The sequence below is a fragment of the Xyrauchen texanus genome, chromosome 21 (assembly GCF_025860055.1).
Source record: "Xyrauchen texanus isolate HMW12.3.18 chromosome 21, RBS_HiC_50CHRs, whole genome shotgun sequence".
In the NCBI taxonomy this organism is placed as follows: Eukaryota; Metazoa; Chordata; class Actinopteri; order Cypriniformes; family Catostomidae; genus Xyrauchen; species Xyrauchen texanus.
Window position 1 is genome coordinate 30,283,275 of NC_068296.1, and position 21,502 is coordinate 30,304,776.

General features: G+C 37.6%; 1 protein-coding gene across 1 annotated transcript; it reads right to left on the reverse strand.

Annotated features, from left to right (window-relative positions):
• Window positions 1–538: 538 nt before the first annotated feature.
• LOC127661461 (threonine--tRNA ligase 1, cytoplasmic-like) lies at window positions 539–20,451 on the reverse strand. Its single transcript, XM_052152197.1, has 19 exons — window positions 20,096–20,451; window positions 19,442–19,528; window positions 18,883–19,070; window positions 15,982–16,105; window positions 15,507–15,631; window positions 15,309–15,426; window positions 9,846–9,910; window positions 9,686–9,764; window positions 6,073–6,219; window positions 5,020–5,118; window positions 4,590–4,756; window positions 3,706–3,868; window positions 3,152–3,289; window positions 2,977–3,054; window positions 2,532–2,632; window positions 2,349–2,453; window positions 1,925–1,997; window positions 1,728–1,842; window positions 539–938 (listed from the first exon to the last, which is right to left on the reverse strand). Exons 1-19 carry the CDS (start codon window positions 20,399–20,401, stop codon window positions 790–792), a joined length of 2,427 nt encoding a protein of 808 aa, XP_052008157.1. The 5' UTR covers window positions 20,402–20,451; the 3' UTR covers window positions 539–789.
• Window positions 20,452–21,502: the final 1,051 nt, after the last annotated feature.

Below are 21,502 nucleotides of genomic sequence, written 5' to 3' on the forward strand. Positions count from 1 at the left end.
GCTAATGCGCATGCGCTATCTCGAATTGCCTGAAAGGCGATGTCTGTATCTAAAAAGTGATTGGTTCTTTTACCTGAAAGGCGGGATTTCTTGTATCCATTAATTTTTTTAGAAGTGTCTCTGCTACAGGCCAAACTTCAGCTCTATCTATGGAGGAACGCTAGAACGTTGGCCCTAACAAAAAAAAGTGCCTAAAATTACCATTATATAATACCATGATATTCTGAAGATAAGTACCCTGGAGTAATCATTCAGTAGAAAGGTATAGAAGTACCATTGTACTGACCATGTAAGAAAGGTTGTTGCCAGGGTGGGCCAGGCCTGGGGAGCTGATCGTGGTTTACTAAAATAATTTAAGAGAACATTCTACTACTATGACCCAACTTGGAATCACATTAACAAAAAAGTACTGTGGCACTACTATGATTATTTTTTGGACATGGTAGCCATAGTTAACAATGTTAATTTAGGGTACGGTCTTATTTCTATGGTAAAGCGAAGCATCAAATAAGACAAACGATAAAAACATAGATTAGGAGTCTTTATTAACAGTCAGTACACAGCCCAAAAGACACAAGCTTTCTTAAACATCAGCCCATCGCATAATTTAACAGCCAATTCACAAAGCCTTTCTTTCAAAGCACATTCTCAAATGTCACTACTTCTGTTTACGGTCATCTTTTCCAGTATTTATCCTTCATATGTATGTTTATGCTCTATTTCCCATCTCAAACTTTTTAAACTTGATCTAATTTTCCCTCAGTACAATAAAGACACTCTCTCTGTGGTTCAGAACACCTCCTCTGCATTCCTGCACCTGGATTGTTTCAGGAGGGTCAGTCTGGCCATCACCTCCTGCACTGTCAGTTCTCCATGGACCTTGTTGTCTCGTGTGCGCACATTCACGCTGTTAGTCAGCAGCTCCTTCTCACCCACCACTGCAAACCAAAACAGAGTCAGAGACAAACACATTTGATTGGAGAAGACAACAGCTGCTCCATTAGCTTGTTACAGAGCAGTGCCAATAAACTCAATGGTAACACTTTACAATAAGGTTCCATTTGTTAACATTATTTAATGCATTAGGTATCATAAACAATAAATTTTTACAGCATTTATTATCTTTGTAAATGTTAGTTAATAAACTTGTTTTTAGTTCATAGTGCATTAACTAATGTTAACGTATACAGATTTTGCATTTTAAAATGTATATGTTGAAATAAACATTAACCAAGACTAATAAAATGCAGTAAAATTATTGTTCATTGTTAGTTTATGTTAACTAATGTTATCAAATGGAACATTTTTGTAAAGTGTTACAAACTCAATATTCATGCATAGTTAGGATAGCAAAATAAAATACAATGGCATTTTGGCACAAATACATCTGTTACTTGGTAGAAGCTAGCCAACTTTGACAGATGTCATGCAACCTGTTCATGTTGACATTCCCTCATCGTCAAAAACCATGAGCAAAATGGGCTGTGTGTTGTCACACAATGTCCAGTGTAAAATCCAGATCCTGAATTAAAACCATTTGAGAGTCATAGCTCTAAAACTTTTAAAATGATTTTTTGATGATACTTTAAATGTGGTTATATGGTTAGTTGCATTTTATTATTTACATTCAGCATTGTTTTTTTCCCTGCTCTCCACAACCCTATTAGAACTGGCAACCCATTTTCAAGTCACAACTCTCCAACTGAGAAACACTGATACCATCTTACCAAAGATAAAGTTGTACTGCGCCAGCTGCGCATTACGAATTTTCTTGTTCAGAAGGCAACCAGAATCCAGATCAGCATCGGCCATAAACCCAGCTTCAACAAACTGCTTGCACACCTGCCAGAGGAAAACCATAAACCATCTTACCCTTCTATTTGATAACTGATGATACAGTGAACCTCAGTCATGCATGCTGTACCTGTTTGGCGTATTCTTCAAGAGATGGATTTACAGGCACCAACATCACTTGGCGGGGAGACAACCACAGCGGCCTGAGAAGAGGCTTCAATTTCAGTCAGATTTAAACAATTTAAAACATCATGTAAACGCTATATTGTAAATGATGTTTGCAAAGCCGGAGTAACAAACCAAAAGCAAGATATTTATCAAAATCTTTTAAGGGGTCACATCATGAAAAAAGCTAAATATTTTTCTCGATCTTTTGAGATAAGGTTTCATTGACTATATATAAAAAAAAAAAAAATTAAAAAAAAATGCAAATTCAGTAATGTAATTGGTTACCAGTTTAATGTGATTGGTTACCTGTATCAATCAAATACATCTCTTTCGGTGAGAAGTGCAAATTACTGCAGTAAAAGAGACTTTTGTCATCTCATTCTCACCATTTCCCAGCATAGTTCTCCGTGAGGATGGCGATCATTCTCTCCACCGATCCTAGAATAGCTCGATGAATGATCACCGGTCTGGCTTTATCATCGCCATCTTTCCTGCAATAGTTAAAACAGTTTAAACACTGAAATCAAAACATCTCTTTGGTTAAACAAAGTTATCTGATCTGAACTCACCCCACGTATGTGAGATTGAAACGGATGGGCAACTGGAAGTCGAGCTGAATAGTGGCACACTGGTGATATCGACCAATAGCATCTTTAATTGTAATGTCAATCTAAGATGGAAGAATTCAGAGAGAAGAGTTAGGCAGGAAAGTGTTCGGTTATTTTAACTGGAGGTGTTATAAACAGAGCACAGTTCTCCATGCAGTGTTGGGTAAGTTACTCAAAATAAGCAATCCACTACAAATGACAAATTACTTCTCTAAAATCAGATTACTTATTTTACTTTTAAGTTACTTTCTAAATAATTTTTTCTAGAAATGTTTTTGGTTTTCTGCTCAAATTCAAAATGTCTCCATTTCCTCATGCATTGTCGCAGACCCTTCAGATGTAACAGAATCGCTAACAGACTTACATATGAATTGTCTCCATGTCACCAGTTTTATAGAGGTCTCACCTTTGGTCCATAAAAAGCCCCATCACCTGGATTGAGCTTCCATGGCTCTCCAAACTCATTCAGACTGTTTTCAAGTTGCTATGAAAACCAAAAGAAAAAATACAAATCCTATTAATACTGTACACTTCATAAACCAGACACCACTCCCATCTAAATCTGAATGAATATCTGCAACCTTCTCAGCCTGGTTCCACACTGCAATATCTCCAAGGAACTTCTCCGGACGCGTGGACAGATGCAACTGGAAGGAGAATCCAAACACATTGTAGACACAGCGCAAGAAATCCAGACAGCCTTTTATCTCAGACTCGATCTGGGACAAAGTGAGGGACAATACTTAGGTTCTGACTTTTAAATGACACCTCTAGCATTCTGTTGACATTATCTGATAAGTTGTAATTCAATGGACACTTTCAATCAGAAGCAACTAACTGTGAACTCTCAAAATGTCAGGATATTCTGATTTTATGCAAATGAGAAGCAAAAACGCTGGGCAGCAGACAATCGCTGTGAGGTTCAGACAAACCGAGGTCGCAAAGTCTTTCTTAAATTACAAGCTTATGAAAAAGGGCAGTTCAAACACCACAAAAGTATTTGCACCAGTGGACACATACTGTAACACTTCAGGGATAAGATTTGAACCTCAACCTTTGGATTACCAGCCCAGATTCTTCACCATATCATGCATGTTTTCATACGACAAGGAGGAGGTAATGTTATCCAGATCACCTGATTCATAGTGCAGAATATATGAGCATCATCCTGCTGAAAGCGTCGTACTCTAGTGAGACCTGTCAGTGTCCCAGACAGCTCATTACGATGCAGAACGCCGAAGTCAGCCAGTCTGAGAGGAAGTTCACGCCAGGAGCGTGGTCGATGACTAAACATCAGACTGACGAAGAAACAGAAGATGAATGACAGAACTTAGAACCAGACGAGTTATATGGACTTACTGTGATACTTGGTGCACTCAAGTCCTACTGGGAATTTCATACTTACGAGGTTGGAAATGGTAAATGCAACGTGATGTGCGTTCAAATGATTTTACTAGGGAAGAACAAATCCATTTTGCAATTTCACATTTCTTTCTCTGTTTTTCAATTACTGTTGAAGGTAGGAAGCTTTTTTTTTAGCACCAATCCAACAAAATAAAGAGCAAAGCCACTCATTAGGTGAGCAATTAATTCTTTAGCGATTTTGTCATTTTTGTGTGGCCATATTTAATGATGGGAAATTTCGTTTCATTCACTTGCCGCTGCATTAACCAGCTAAACGAGTCTTATTTTCCTGGTAAATTTTATTGTTATTCTATATTAACAGTACAAAAAATGCATATAAACTAAAAGTGCACAGTCACAATCCTCAAGTGAAACTGAATTATTACCAATAAATGATTGTTTAATTGACATGCCCCTGATTTGGAAAGTCTGAGTTTCCACTTTGTAATTTTGAATTTGTGGTGTCGTTTAACCTGTAAATACGATCATTCCAACATGACAAAACTTTGTGCAGTTTTGTCATTTTGCCCTTTTCGAGTGAAAGTCATGTGGTTATGTAAAGACAGATTTTCCATGTTTGGATCACCCTCATCTGTGTCACATGTATGCATTTACCAGTGTCCAGGGCAGTTCATGGGTTTCAGCGCAAACACATCCTGCTCTACAGGGAAGGAGAACATGTTTTCACTGTAGTGCTGCCAGTGACCTGATGTCTCCCACAGTTTGCTGTTATAGATGTTTGGAGAAGCGACTTCCTGAAAGCCGCGTCTGCAGTATTCCTCCTGTACAGCAAAACACACATAATCCTCATTGTTGTGTGAATCTCACAAAAACATACCGAGTCACATTTCCCCTCAACAATCACAAGAAAAACCTAATTTGCCTAAAGAAAATGGAGCCTATTTAAGACAATTGATATTTTTGGCATTATTTACATGACAATTAATCATCTAATTTCCCCCTAAGAAACTATTGTATTTTGATTTTAGAATGAGTTTTTAGTCTTGAATAGTAGTTTTGGTTTGATCTCATGTTTTGACATTACCCTGATGAACTCTGTCAGGGTGTTGTAGATGTACGCTCCTCTTGGTAGAAAGAAGCAACTTCCTGGACTGAGATCATGAAAGAAGAACAGTTCCTGATCCTAGATATCACACCATCAGAGAGAGAGAGTTAAAAGGCTGGTTCATCACACATACAGAGGGACACATATATTCTGATACACTGGCCACTACAGAGTAGTATGGCATTTTAGCAGGAGTATACAATAAATCATATGGTACAGCCATTATATGCAGTGAAGAGGTTTTTAATGAGGCAAGAGCTTCAAAGTAACAAGGGTTAAAAGTGAAAGTTTCACGTCTAATTAGGTTTCAACTGCATCTCCCACAGAGACTGAACAGAACGTGATGGCCGCCACCAAATGTGAGTGAGAGAGAGATCTGCTCACGGTCATTAAAACAGTGTGACACTGCAGGCAGTCACAGGAAATATAATGACTTTGATTTACGTAACTATTGCTACGCCAAAAAAAAAAAAGTTAAAAAAAAAATAAATATATATATATATATATATATATATATATATATATATATATATATATATATATATATATATATATATATATATATATATAAATGCCCATAAATAACAATAATTTCAGGAATAATAGATGGACAGTTAAATTATTGAAAAGAACAACTGCCACCTATTTTGGTTGACAGAGCGCAGGCCAGCATTACGCCATTCTTTTCTTTTTTTTTTCTACATCTTGTGGGCTGTATGGCTCTTTGAAGTTTCATTCATTTGAAACTTCATAACTATTTGGAAAGAATGTGGCCAAGTGATATTGAACTGTAATATGGTCAACAGGCCTGGAACGACTTCATAGCCATGCAGAAATTCAACAAAAAAGATTCAACAATGACGTGGTTAAAAAAAGAAAATTTAAAAAAAAATTTACAGTAATATTTTTGATGCACTCAATGGTTTTACTATCGAGTGAAATAAGCAGCAGTTGAGATACTGTCTTTATTCATCTGAAGATAAAAAAAGATCATCTTAAATAACATCACCCAGCAATGACGCTTTAAACTACCTTCCCAATTTTGCGGTGGTCTCTATTTTTGGCCTCCTCTTGGAAGCGCTCCCACTCCTTCATCATTTTACTGTCAGGAAAAGAGATTCCATAGATCCGCTGGAGAGTTTCCATGTCAGAACGACCTTCCCAGTATGTAGACGAATTCTGAAACAAAACAAAAAAAAAACATTTTTTCTTGAAATTAATGGAATCATATAATTTATTTTCCCTTGAGGTCCACTAATAAATGTTAATAATTATGTTTTAATGGACCATTTTTCTATTTTTTTTTTTTTTTACATTTTCGATCAAACAAATTGCTTCCAATATTTCCTCCATTTTACCTAACGGTGACTACAAGGTATAGTTTATGAACAAAGAGTTTTGAAATAAAGGTTTAGATTTCTTACGGTTACATTATTTTTTACAGTATATCCTCCTGAGACCCCGCATACACATGTGTGGACATTACGTTTTGGCTTCAGTATAGGCCACGCATAATTTAAACCAACTGATCTCAGTTCAGGAGACTATAGGCTGTCATTAAAGGGTTAAACTTTCGAGTCATGTTACAAAACAACATGGGGCCACTCTCAGCTAAGTTTGTCTTTTGGATAAACGGCAACAAAACTACATCTGTTAAGAAACCTCATTAAGTTTTTATATCAAAACCAGTCTGAATTAAAAGATTAGTCTAAAATATCTTATTCGCTGTGCATTCTCATTGAGAATCAATGGATACATCCAAAAGCTGGAAAATATTGCTTTCAGAGGCTGTATATGGAGTAAGAATGAAAATAAGGTGCATTTCAAATAGTTCTGAGACCAGTGCAGACAGACAGCACACTGGAGGTTAAGTCATGCACTAATTAGGGAGCAAGGGAACATCCTATAGCTTTCCTATTCAGCCAAGTGCATTCACTCCTAACAAAAAAAGTGCAGTTTCAGGCAGCAGATGATGTTTTGGACAACTCAACATGTTTGACAGACATGGGACAATAGTAATCACTTTTTCACAATTACAATTTTAACAATTTCTGATGTAATGTCTCAAAAACACTAATATCCAGCACTTCAGGAAACATCATAAACAGTTGTTCAAAAAAAATAAAAAATATCAGACTTTCTATAGCTTGGTATTATTTACAATTTCACAACCACTGTCCACATACAGTGGCATGCAAAAGTTTGGACATCCCTGATCAAAATTTCTGTTGCTGTGAATAGCTAAGCAAGCAAAAGATTGCATTATTTCCAAAAGGCATAAAGTTAAAGATGACACATTTCTTTAATATTTTAAGCAATTTTACTTTGCTTCCATCTTTTACAGTTTAAAAAAAAAAAACAAAAAGGAAAAAGGCCAGAAGCAAAAGTTTGTGCACCCTGCATGTTCAGTATTTATTAGCAACCCCTTTGGCAAGTATCACAGCTAGTAAGCTTTTTGTGGCCAGCTAAAAGTCTTTCAATTCTTATTTGGGGGATTTTCACCCATTCTTCATTGGAAAAGGATTCTAGTTCAGTGATTCTTGGGACATCTTGCATGCACTGATCTTTTGAGGTCTATCCAAAGATTTTTCAATGTTTAGGTTGGGGACTGTGAGGGTCACGCAAAACCTTCAGCTTGCACCTCTTGAGGTCGTCCATTGTGGATTTTGAGATGTGTTTAGGATTAGACTACATTATCCTGTAGTAGAAGCCATCCTCTTTTCATCTTCAGGTTTTTTTTTTTACAAATGGTGTGATGTTTGCTTCCAGAATTTGCTGGTATTTAATCCATTCTTCCTTCTATCAGCAAAATGTTCCCCATGCCGATGGCTGCAACACAAGCCCAAAGCATGATCGATCCATCCTCCTGCTTAACAGTTGGAGAGGTGTTCTTTTCATACAATTCTGCACCCTTTTTTCTCCAAGCATGCTCATTGTGGCCACAAAGTAATATTTTAACTTCATCAGTCCACAAGACTTGTTTCCAAAATGCATCAGGCTTGTTTAGATGTTCATTTGGAAACTTCTGAAGCTGAATTTTGTGGAGAGGATGCAGGAAAGGTTTTCTTCTCGTGACTCTTCCATGAAGGTCATATTTGTGCAGGTGTCGCTGCACAGTAGAACAGTGCACCACTACCCCAGAGTCTGCAAAATTTTCCTTAAGGGCTTTTGCAGTCAAACAGGGGTTTTAATTTGCCTTTCTAGCAATCCTACTAGCAGTTCTCTCTGAAAGTTTTCTTGGTCTTCCAGGCCTCAACTTGAACTCCACCATTCCTGTTAACTGCCAATTCTTAATTACTTTACAAACTGAGGAAACGGCTACCTGATAACCCTTTGCTATCTCCTTATAGCCTTCTATAGCTTTGTGGGCATCAATTATTTAAATTTTCAGGAGTGCTAGGCAGATGCTTATTGTTGGGACAAGGTTTGAGGAGACAGAGTATTTGAAAAGCTTTGAAATTTGCATCACCTGGCCTTTCCAAACAATGATTGTGAACAAGACATAGGCCTAACAAGCGAATTCATGTCCGAGACCTTGGTAAAAGTTATCTGAGAGCTAAAACCTCCTGGGGAGCCCAAACTTTTGCATGGTGCTCCTTTCCTTTTTTTCACTCTAAAATTGTGCAAAACAAAAATAATATACTTATCTTGCTTAATGTTAATGTTTCACCTTTTGGAAATCAATTCATCTTCTACTCACTTAACTATTCATAGCAACATACATTTTGGTAGTTTGCCTATTTTTAGAGTTTTAGGACCTACAAGTTACAAATCAATAAGAGGAATGGAAAATGCACACAGTAGTCACGCTTGGGTCTCAGAAGGATGTAGGGGTTTTCAAACATTTCGATGCCCAAGGCGGAGTTTGGAATTGCATACTACCCATAATAATTCAGCCATAACTGTCTATGGCAAAAGTAGGAGTAGTATGGTAGTATGCAATTCCAAACTCAGCATAGGACTCCCAAATTTGAGGATCCCCTTGCAAGTGACCACCATTCCTAAAATATATTAAAATAATTATCTTATAAATAATTAAGTAACAAACTTCTCCAAAATTATTTATTTAGCATTATGTTTATAATGCTTTTTCCATTCCATCTTTAGCAAGCTAAAGGTGACAGCTAAAAGGTTCAAGAGATTTCTTACAAACCTATATGCAGATTTTCTTTTTATTTCATACAGTTAAAACTAGGACTGTCAAAAGAATGAAATAATCATGATTAATCTCATGATTGCCAACCAGTCTTTAGAAAGCAGAACTCTTTTTTTTTAACAGTGTTACATTAGATGTAATTCCACAGACCCCTTGCAGCCCCCTGAGGGGTCCCAGATCCCAGTTTGAAAGCCCCTGGTATAATGAACTATTTTATCTCAAATGATCAAGAAAAATAAATGTGGCATAAATTTGCTCTACAAACGTAAAAATATCACTCTTATCTCACATATCACATTTTACTGGACCTTTGTAAAAATTCACCTGTAAAGCACTTTAATTCTTGTAAATTAAGTAATGCCAACCTGCTAGAGCTCATTTAGCAAAAAACAATGTTGTCTAACAATATTATATTGTTTCTACATCATATGAAGACAGGAACAAGCAAAATAGTGCTGAATACTGAGCGTATAAATGTGTTCTGGTTACCTTATAGATTTTCAGTGCTTTGATTTTGCCCGTGTGCCGAACATGCGGGCCTCGGCAGAGGTCAATCAAAGGGCCACACCTACCAGAGGAAGAGTGAATTCATGAGAGGTAGAAGTTTTACAGCAGCTGTTCTAGCTTTAGCTGTGTCCCTGTATGTTACCTGTACACTGTAGTGGTGGGTGTGGAAACCTTCTCGTTCAGGATGCGACACTTGAACTTGTTGTACTAGAATAAACAAAAGCATATGCAAAGATGTTTTACTCTAATCGTCCTTACAAAATGGGTACAATGATGATATCAGATATAATACCATGGTAATCTGTTATATACCATGGTCAGAGGCGCAATTAGGATATTTGGGCCCCCTATCTTATTGCAACACTTGCAAAAAAAAGTTTCCATTAAAAGTAAGCAGTATTAATAAACATGAACATCAGCATAATTGCTTATTCAATAAGAGATACTAAAAACAAACTTGAGTTTGAAAAGTTAAAAGTAGCTTAACGCATTTAATAGAAATAACTAAAATGTATGATATATATATATATATGTGTACACACACACATACATATACACACACACACTACACAGCCAACATTTTAAAATAATGTACAGATTTTGCTCTTATGGAAAGAAATTTTTACTTTTATTAATCAAAGTGGCATTCAACCGATCAAAATATACATTCAAGACATCAATAACTGAACATTGATTACAACATTTCATCAGCACTTACAGACATTTATCAGGACAATCCCGAGCAACCTGAGTTAGTGCCTGTCAGACACGGTGGTGGCTGTGGATAGACTAATCTTCTGATTAACAGCCTAGTTAGCCACTCACCACCATCCCACCACTCATTTGAAAACATTTCAGAACTCTAACTATTCAGAGTTCTCATAAAAAAAAACTTCACGTGCAGAAATGACAGCTTTGCAGATCCTTGATATTCTAGCTGTCAGTTTGTCCAGATACTCATGTGACATTTCACCCCACACTTCCTGTAGAACTTGCCATAGATGTGGCGGTCTTGTCGGGCACTTCTCACGCACCTTACAGTCTAGCTGATCCCACAAAAGCTCAATGGGGTTAAGATCCATAACACTCTTTTCCAGTTATCTGTTGTCCAATATCTGTGTTCTGGCCACTCTGCCATAAAGCCCAGATCGGTGGAGTGTTGCAGTGATGGTTGTCCTTCTGCAAGTTTCTCCCATCTCCACACATGATCTATAGTACTCAACCAGAGTGACCATCGGTTCTTGTTAACATCTCTTACCAAGGCCCTTCACCCCCGATACTCCAGTTTGGCCAGGCGGACAGCTCTAGGAAGAGTCCTGGTTGTTCCAAACTTCTTCCATTTAAGAATTATAGAGACCACTGTGCTCTTGGGAACCTTCAATGCAGCCAAAAATGTCTTCCACAGATCTGTGCCTCAATCCGGTCTCTAAGCTCTGCAGGCAGTTCCTTTGACCTCATGACTTGGTTTTTCCTCTAATATGCATTTTCAGCTGTGAAACCTTACATAGACAGGTGTGTCCCTTTTCAAATCATGTCCAATCATTTGAACTGGTGATAGGTGAACTCCAATTGAAGTGTAGAAACATCTCAAAGATGATCCAGAGAAATAGTATGCACCTGAACTAAATTTCAAGTGTCCTAGCAAAAGGTCTGAATACTTATCATAATGTCAATGTGATATTTCAGTTTTTTCTTTTTAATACATTTCCACCTGTACGTGGAGGAATGGCCACCATCTGCAGGTGGAGGAGGGTCTCGCTGCCGACCGCCTGGAGAGGAGCGGCTGTCATCCACCAGAAGGTGGAGGAGTGGTCAAGGACCAGGTGACGGTGTGCCTGGGAACCGGCTAGCTATTTTTATTCTCTCTCTCTCTCACTGTCGCTCTGCATCGCTAATTTCCCTCTCCCCTTTTCTCCCTCCCCCCTTTTCCTTCCCCTTGTCTCCCTTCCTGGTCTCGAGAGAGACGGGGAAACCCTGCCAGCAGGCGTGGCCAGAAAAGCAACGCCCACCCCTCAGAAAGGAGAGGGGGGGGGGATGTACGTCATGCCGGGGGTTCCCCGACATGAGGCAAAGGAGTGTGATGAGGAGGGCGGCGGGGCCAGGCCCTGAGTGCACACGGCCGGCCCCCAATCAGCTAATCAGCCAAGGAGAGGGATAAAGCAGAGTCGGATGCGGCAGATCGAGAGAGATAGAGACACATGCGTCTGCCATATGTGTTTGTCTTTTTAAGTGTTTATTAAACATTATTTTGACTGTTCAGCCAGTTCCTGCCTCCTCGTTGCCCATCTTAACCCTGTTACACTCAGTTAATGCGTCTTCTATCATGTGAACTAAGTTTTAAAAAATGTAGATGAATATAATTTCAAATTATAACACTGGTATTTATTTTTGTAATACACTGCTTGATTTTAGAGGAATGTAGAAATATAGTGTCACACTGCAATCCAGAGTACACTCTTGTAGTTTTGCAAATTTATAACAATTGTTTTTATAACAGCACACAAAATAAAATTTTATCCTATTCCATTGTACTCATATTTATGTGTTTGTGTGGGTAGATTTGTTAAGACTTTTCACATTTTACCACCACACATGGCAATTACCCACATTTAATATTACAGTTTAAGTTTAAATGTGTCTTCAATCTTCAGCATTAAATAAAAGATATGCAGTATAAACAATGTAAACATTTAAATTAACTGTACAATTATCAGAGTACATTTTCCATAGAAAATAAGATTTTTTTATAAAGTATACGCCTCTAGATCTGACCTCTTTACATATGTATTTAAGGGGGGTGAAGTTACATATGCATTCTACAGCCATGGCCAAAAGTATTGGCAGTGACAAATCTTCTGATTCACATTGTTTCTAGATTGTAGTGCAGAGTGATCAGATGCATTTTAAATAAATTGCAAAAAGCTTAATTGGCCATAAAAAAAATGTACTATCCCAAATAGTGATAGTTGCCTCAAGATGTGGGGCCATCATCGCTTAGCATCAAAATGGCCTCACATGCAAGGAAATTGCTGCAAAGAATATTGCACCTGAAAGAGCCATTTACCGGATCATCTAGAACTTCAAGGAGAGAGGTTCAACTGCAGTGAAGAAGGCTTCAGGATGTCCCGGAGTGTCCAGCAAGTGCCAGGACCATCTCCTCCTAAGGAGTCAGCAACGGAATCGTGTCACCACCAGTGCAGAGCTTGTTCAGTATTGGCAGCAAGTTGGTGTGAGTACATCTGCAAACACAGACTTTTGGACAATGGCCTGGTGTCAAGAAGGGCAGCAAAGAAGCCACTTCTCTCCAAGAAAAACATCCAGGAGAGACTGACATTCTGCAGGAAGTACAAGGATTGGACAACAGAAGACTGGTGCAAAGTTATTTTCGCTGATGAAGCCACCTTCCGACTGTTTGGAACATCTGGAAAATCGATAGTCCAGAGAAGAAAAGGTGAACGCTACCAATGAGTCCTGTGTTGTGCCAACAGTGAAGCATCCTGAGACCATCCATGTGTGGTGTTGCTTTTTATCCAAGGGAGTGGGCTCTCTCACAATTCTGCCCAAAAACACTGCCATGAATAACGAATGGTATCAAAACATCCTGCAAGAGCAACTTCTCCCAACGTTTCAGGAGCAATTTGGTGATGATCCGTGCATTTTCCAGCATGATGGAGCACCGTGTCACAAGGCAAGAGTAATAATGAAGTGGCTCGGAGATCATTACAATTAAATTTTGGATCCGTGGCCAGGTAACTCCCCAGATCTTAATCCTCAAAGGCGAGTGGACAAGCAGAAGCCCACAAATTGTGATCAACTCCAAGCACTAATAAGGCAAGAATGGATTGCCATCAGTCAGGATTTGGCCCAGAATCTGATATCCAGCATGCCAGAACGAATTGCAGATGTTATGAAGAACAAGGGTCAACATTGTAAATATTGACTCTTTGCATATATTTATATATGTTTTTGCCAATAAAAGCCTTTAAAACTCATGAAATGCTTATCATTGTTTTCCAGTACACCATAGAAACAATTGAAAAAAATTATTTACAAATGCTGAAGCAGAAAACTTTGCAAAACACAAAATTTGTCACTGCCAATCCTTTTGGGCATGGCTGTAGAGTCAAGGAATCTCTTATTTGAAGGTAAAGAAAACTGATATTTTTTCCCTGTTAATATAAAACAGAATTTTATACAAGTAAAAATACCTGATGTCTTGGCCCATAATTCAAAGAGGTCCAGGTTTAAAGACTTTGAATTCATTTTTTTTTATTTGTAAGTGTAGAAAATACCATTGACTGTCACTTAGGCCCCGCCCACTACTGCCAAGTGCAGCTTGTTGCTGTAATCAGTGGCCTTAGTTTGACAGCATGGTTGCAGCTCGTTCTGATCCAAGCTTGGGGCTTTCATTTAGTGCTATGAGTGTTAAAAATGTAAGTTATATTTTGTATTCTGATTTGTTTGACTTATTTTCTGTATACCATATTAAGTTTGTTAATTGCATGTTTCTTTGCCATTATGATATTTCTGATTGTTTATCCATATTTATTCATTTGTTCCTTCTGTGTATTTTTTTAGAAAACCATTCTGATGCACCTTCAAATGTCATGGCATTGGCCTTGTTCAATAAAGAGGAGAAAAAGGATGTTCATTTCTAGGTGTTTTGATTTGCACACCATTGTGGTATTCCCCCAATGTACCAGTGGATTGAATTCATCACAGTAAGAATTACCACAGGTTTGACCATGGATGGCTCATTCATTTTGAATAGGTAAATGTAACTAGGTTTCCATACAAAGCATTTTGTTTAAGAAAAAAACAGTAGTCTAAACATTTCAAATCTTTATTAAAATTACCTTTGTAATAAAACTAAGACTTTTCCTTCCCTCATTATATTTTTAATGTGAAACACTAACATTTATGTCAAATCATACCTGCTACAATTGGTGTTATCAGTAATGGTGCACATTATGTTTTCTCATCCTCGTCAGGGCTGTCTTGCCTTATGAGACATTTAACATTTTGTATAGTGCTTCAAATTAGAAAATTATCAATTTTATTCAGGTTTTGGGGTCTATGCAACGTTATTTAGCACCATGTTATTTAGCACCATGCATCCAGTGCGAGGATGTGCATGAGTCACACCGCACTCTGTACAGATAGGAAGGGCTTTTAGCATATAAAAAGCATTTTTGGGATAAACCACTGAACATCTTAAGGATGATACTGGTCATCCCACCAACTTGATAATCTTTTATTATTATTATTATTATTATTATTATTATTATTAAGTTCTTCATTTTATCTAACCAGTGCAAAGTGACCATTTACTTTATAACAAAATCATGCAGAAAGATTCTGCTGGGCCCCTTGCCTGTCCAGGGCCCTAAAATCGCCATAATAATCTTCACGTTACGGCACCCCTGACCATGGTACATGTCCAAAATACCCATGGTACTTAATAATATTTTTTGTTAGTGTCCAAGAAACATTTACAGAGGTTGTACCACAGTCATTTTTGGGACTTCTTTGTTAGTGTGCCAAAGGATGAACTAACTTTTAAGGGAAATTCCATCATCTAAATCTCTGGAGGCAGATTTCTCACCTTAAACATCTCCAGCAGAGTTTCTTTACTGATCTCCAGTCTCTCAAATGGCTGTTTGTCCTTCATAATTCCTTTACAGAGGTTTTCCAGATCACCAAACTCAGTGCTCGACACACCTCTGTGAGGAACAACGAAGACACACTCAACTCAACCACTGACCAATCACACAGATGTGAACCTACTATATCTTCAACTCACTTCTGTCCATCCAGGAACATGTCATAGTAGAAGCCATTCTCAATGGGTGGCCCATAGCAGAGGCATCCACCATAGAAACGCTCCATAGCCTCTCCCAGTATGTGAGCGCTGGAATGCCAGTAAACCTGAGAAGAAAAACAAGATCTGTTCAGACTGATCCATCCATCTCCAAATGTATTTGTCAACCCATGACAGACATCACACAAAAGCTTTCAGCTAATTATGTAATTCTAGAAATACTCTATTTCACAGGTGTATTTGTCAACCATGATTCATTTATTCTACATCTCAACATGGCGACCACAATAATTGAGAGCACACATGTGTAGACATATGCTTTGTCAAGAACACTGATATGACTGGAATCTTCATCCCATGAGTTGACATCATTTTAAACTGATTTGACAAAAGAAATATTAATTTCATAAGGTGTATACTTTAAGGACTTACTCCACCTTTAAAAGCAAAAACTTACGGCCTGGGCATCCTCATGATCGAATCGCAGCAGCTCCAGACTGCAGTCGGTCTCAAGTGGTCTGTCCAGATCCCACAGCTCTCCATTCACACGTGCAATCACGCAGTTATCTGCAAGACCCTGACTGCAACAACCCAAACACACTCATAATGTATACTGAAATGAACTGCATCACTCTCAGCATTTACCGTTTTATCTCAAAACAAAACATTGTTCATGTTTGTAAAGGGGCGGTCACACTAAGATTTGAACATGTGAAATAAAAAATAAATAAAAAAAGCAATGGACGTTGCATTCTGCTGTACATCATTAAAAATGTTATTGTCCAGCAACAATACAAACACGCAGTTTTATAATATGTATCCTTTGCATTGAGACAGTGTTTGTGACATTTCTATCTTTTATTGGTCACACGTCCACTCGTCATCCAGATTTGTATTTCAGAGTTCACCAAACTTTAACTTTGGTACACAGAGTCCTACAAAATTTTCTTAACATGAACTTGCGCGTCCGATCTCCTGGATGCGTTTAAATGAGATTGAATGCAGTGCAAAGTGTAGTGTTACCGCTCCTTAAGACTGTGGAAGACTTAAAGACTTTGTTAATTTTCAGCAAAACAGGTCATTGAGTGGAGACGTTTCAAAAGTAGTTCTGATTGCATTGCAAAGTCTGAACTCAGTTTTTGCATTTGCAGTTTAGAAATTCCACCAGAAGGTAATAATAAAGTTCATGTCCAAACTCAGAAAATATAGTAAAACATCATGACGATTTCCATGACGGTCACTGTTGTAGCCGTTTTATGAAACATATATTAATGAGATTTCTGTTGAACTATCTATACTACATAGTTTATTTTTCAATTAGTATTATGTTTACATTTACAAATTTGTTTATGATCTAATTTGTAATAGCAATTTTCCACCTGTTGTTGTAGAGAGATTTTTTAGTCACAGCAAAAGGGGCCAGTGGAAGAAGTTGGAGAGAAAAATGTTTGGATTTGGTATGATTTTTTACTACTTCGTTATTTTGATTATATTTTAGTTTCTTTTGAAGTGTTATTTGAATTTAGAAATATTTTTGGTTAAATTTTTTCATGTTTTAATAAATACATTTAATTTATCAAAATAGCAGTGCATTCCAATAAAATCACTGTTAATACTAGTCATGATTTGTGTGTCAGTAGAGTAAATTATCAATACTACTTATATTCTCTATAATTTAATGGAGCCTACATCCAAATCCTGATGAGAACCACATTTTCCAAGAGTACAAAAAGGAGCAAGTCATTGTCATAGAAATATGCTTGACATTCAACAGGGCTAGAAACAATTAGAGCAGTAAATGCATAAAAGAATATAAGTCCATATTTCTATTCTTCTAATTCACTGCATACATCCATTTACACTACCAACTTCTTATGAATGTGCTGTCATGGCTTATATCACTGGTGCTTCACAGGGAATCAATTTACTAATAGGATGCAGACGGTGTCGAGAAGAGCCTCAAAATTTAATTGCACATGACCCAGCACAATACGCTTTGTGCACGCAATTTCGCCAAACCCACTTGTGCCTAGACTTAGCGCATGCTTGCACAAAAATATAAAAACTTCATGGCCATGCCAACTGACTTGATTTACATGACTTTTTGGGCATAGCGCTGTGCTTAGTGCTAGCGCTCTTAATATAGGGCCCTGGAAATTGTATACGATACACATAACTAACAAAAACTGTCCTTTAACAAATGGTCAGTGAAGGGAGTTGCTTAACCCTTTAAGCTCTGAAGGTGTTTTTAAATATTTCCAGTTTTAGTGGCATACCCAAAAAGAAAAGTGTTTGGAAACATTGTAAATAAAACTTTTCAAATTTCATTCTTTAATTTTCAAAAATTCAAAAGCCTCTCCAAACAAATAAAACATAAATAAATTGTGCATAAGAGCTAATTACACATGCAAACACAACAATTACAAAAGAATGATTTTAGTTATGAGATTTCACAGAACGATTGCCATTTGACTCAATGAATCTGCATCATGGAGTCTACAGTATTCATCTTTTGGTGACCATATGTAATGGCTACCAATCAAATGGTCTTTCTCTGCCCAAATATGGATGATTTTTGCACCGATCTGATCCCAATCCTATTGGTTTAGCTTTCCATGATACTACATAATTTCCAAAGACGTCATCTAAACCAGGAAATCTGATGTACTTTTAGCCAGATTGCAAGATGCCGGATGCTGTGTGCACATTGTGCTTCGTGTGAATTATCGAATTATTTATGCATTTGATAACCGTGTGTGTGGGCTTGTTTGAAAGATAATTACCTCTTTGATCGAATGGTGTGTGATATTTTATGTTCCATTTATTTTTATAAAGACATATACTTAGCTATTTCTCACTATATTTTTTCTGTAAGACAAATATTTCCAATGACATTTGGCACATAGCTATTTGATGAGTTTGATGTTTTTATGGATTACACTAATATGTACAGTGCAAATTATTATTATTATTTTTTTTAAACTGAACAATTTTCAAAGTCCTTGTACAGTTTTGGTCATAATGCCTAAATACATTGTAAAGTAGAGCTTCTAAACAATACCAACTATTTGTGTTGGTCAAGAATGTAGTTAATATTTGGACAATTATTTTAGGCCCATCTGATCTTAAAGGGTTAACCTTTAGAAAATGTTATTCATCCAACTCAGGAAGTCAAAGTAAATATTGTATAAGCTGTTGTATACTAAATTGAATATTTATGAAGTTTGAAACCATGTAAAAAAGTCACATTGAATTTGCTTACATACAGTATGAATAGGTAAAAGGAATTGTTTCATGACAAAATCAGATCAGGAATGGTTTAGACATAGCAAAGGGACAAAGCAGGGTGACATCTCACCTGATGTTACATGCCAGCTGGTACGGGCTGCTCACCCAGGCATTGGCCTGCACTGTCTGTCCATCAGGGAGCTGGACAGTAATGGGGTGTCTGCCCGCCACCCGCTTGGCCAGGAGAGCATCATTCTCTTTCTTCAGCTGTTCATAAAGATCCAGTCGCTCGGAGATAAAAACAGGCCATGGGTTCAGCTGTTGGACAGCACAAAAGACAGTGAAAGTTTACAAAACTTCCCCTGCATGACGATCGGAGTCATTTGATCTAGTATGAACCACCATAGTCAGGAAAGACACCATATTGAATATTTCACGAGGGATAGACATAGTCTATCACTTCTATGGGTTCAGTTTAAAAGAAAATGTACATCTATCCCTCACAGACTTTTTTTTAATAGTAAAAAATGAAATATGGTATCTACCCCCTGACTAAGGTCTATTTGCTTTTAGAGATCAGCTGTGCAGTAACAGCTAAATGTGGCACAGTGTGCTTTTCTGCAATGTGAATGTTGCTGATGCAACCACACTGCAATCAAGGAATGTCTTCAATGTTGTATTTGTATCACCTCTCCTGCAGCCTCTGTCTTCACTTTCTTCTCCTTTTTGCCCTTCTCTTGTTTTTCAGTTGTGGTGGGTCTTGATGGCGTTGCATTCTGTTGTACGTCATGAAATAAAAAAAAATGAATACTATGCAGTAGTTTTCTTCTTAATAAACACATTCATGCACATGTATTTCTAACATGGCAGCCTCCATGTGTGGACCTGCTCCATGAAGAATAATGCAGCTCTTATAAGATTTCTGATGTGAATGATCATGATTTTATACTTATGTTTCAAAAATCCAATTAACTTCTTAAAGAGTAAATCTTCTTTAAATGAGAGAAAATAAAAATAGCAAAGTGTATCTTTAATAAAGGATCAGTTTCTATTCCTATGTTTTTTTTTGAACATGTAGCATGGTATTATTTGCAGTACATGTGTACCATGTAAATACAGCAATATATGATTATGCTTATAAGTTCCTTGGTATTACCATTTGATACCTTTTCTGTGAGGTTATGTGTCTGTCTGACTATCAGTCAGTCAGTCAGTCGGTTTGTTTGTTTGTTTGTTTGTTTGTCTATCCTGGGATCAGATGTTAATATAATAACTGAATGTCACGGTAATAAATAAATGGCCCTATCACTTGACAGGTGCAGGTCTGTTTATAAATCACGCACTTTTGGATTGATCTTCTCCTTTGGTTCTTCAGTCTTGACCTCCTTCTGGCTTGTGTTCGGTGTTCTCCTCTGATTGTGGTTCTGCTCCTCCAGCTCCTGCTCGGCTTGAAGGCTCCGGTGGAGGTGTAGCAGTCGGTACTTGAGCTTGTCGTTCTCGGTGCGCAGCGAGTCCAGGTCCGGGCCGCTGGCTAGCGTGCTGAAGTCGAATCCGTCCGTCAGTTCCTCTTGCAGGCGGCTGATCTCACGACTCAACACCGCGATCTGCTCCTCCTGAGCAGACAAACGTGCAGCCATGCGCTCCGCCATCTTTAAAACCACACAGCTGAGCAGTTCTGATCCATTTAGTGATGAATATCTGTGTATTGTGTGATTCATGAACTAGTTCTTCATGTAGGGGGCGCTCGGTGGCCAAAAGGCCGAATCATTCATTTAGATACATTTATTTCTCAGGACTACTATTGTGTAAATGGAAAAATGTGTACACTGGAAATTATTATTGTTTATATTTACTTATTCAAATGATTATTATATTACATAAAACAATTATTTATTTAAATTATTACATAAAACATTTTTATCCAGTCATCACAAAGACTGCGATTGGTCCATTCTTAATAGCGCCGAGAAAAGAAACGTGTCCCATGTGACTGCGGCATCCACGCGCTGTAGTAGCAGTCTGGACGTAAAATTGCATAGTGAACTTTTAAAATAAACAACGAAGAATTCAAATGGCATAGCTATAATTTAAACCCATCGCTTCCGAAAAATCATATACAAATTCCGGGCTGCTAAACCCAGCCCGTATTAAAAAAAAATACTTTAGTTATATATAGATTAGTGCATTCTAACCGCTTTTTCTGTGATCTGATCGCGCCCTACAGCGCCACCTGCCGACCAACTGTGACAAAACGTCATTTATCAGAATCAGAAAGAGCTTTATTGCCGTATTCTCAGGTTACAAGATGCAAAAGGATTTTTTTTTTGTGATAAGAGAAACAAGTGAGACACAAAATATAAAACAAGGTAAGAGTATAAATAGACATACCAAATAATAGGACATATAACAGAATGGCGTATGTACATGTGCAAGTGGTAATGTATGTGCAAGGTAGGGGTGTGTACATTTACTTAATTAAACATGTGAATTTAGATATGTACATGAGATATGTATTTACATTATTGCACTATAGCAGTGGGCAACAGTTCAAAGAGGGAGTGATCAGGGTTTGTGGGGTCCAGAGTGATTCTACCTGCACGTTTCCTCATTCTGGAGACGTACAGGTTTTGAAGGGTGGGCTGGGGGCACCAATAATCCTCTCTATTTAATATCTCTCTATCTATTTATAACATCGGCATAGTAAACATTGAATTAGTTTAATCAAAGACATTTCAAACCATTAAAAACAC

Coding starts and splice junctions, on each gene's coding strand:
- LOC127661461 (XM_052152197.1), bottom strand. CDS start 20,401: ATGGCGGAGCGCATGGCTGCACGTTTGTCTGCTCAGGAGGAGCAGATC. Junction 5,119..6,072: donor ACCACCGCAAAATTGGGAAG/GTAGTTTAAAGC, acceptor TGTGATATCTAG/GATCAGGAACTGTTCTTCTT. Junction 3,290..3,705: donor TATTCTGCACTATGAATCAG/GTGATCTGGATA, acceptor ACTTTGTCCCAG/ATCGAGTCTGAGATAAAAGG.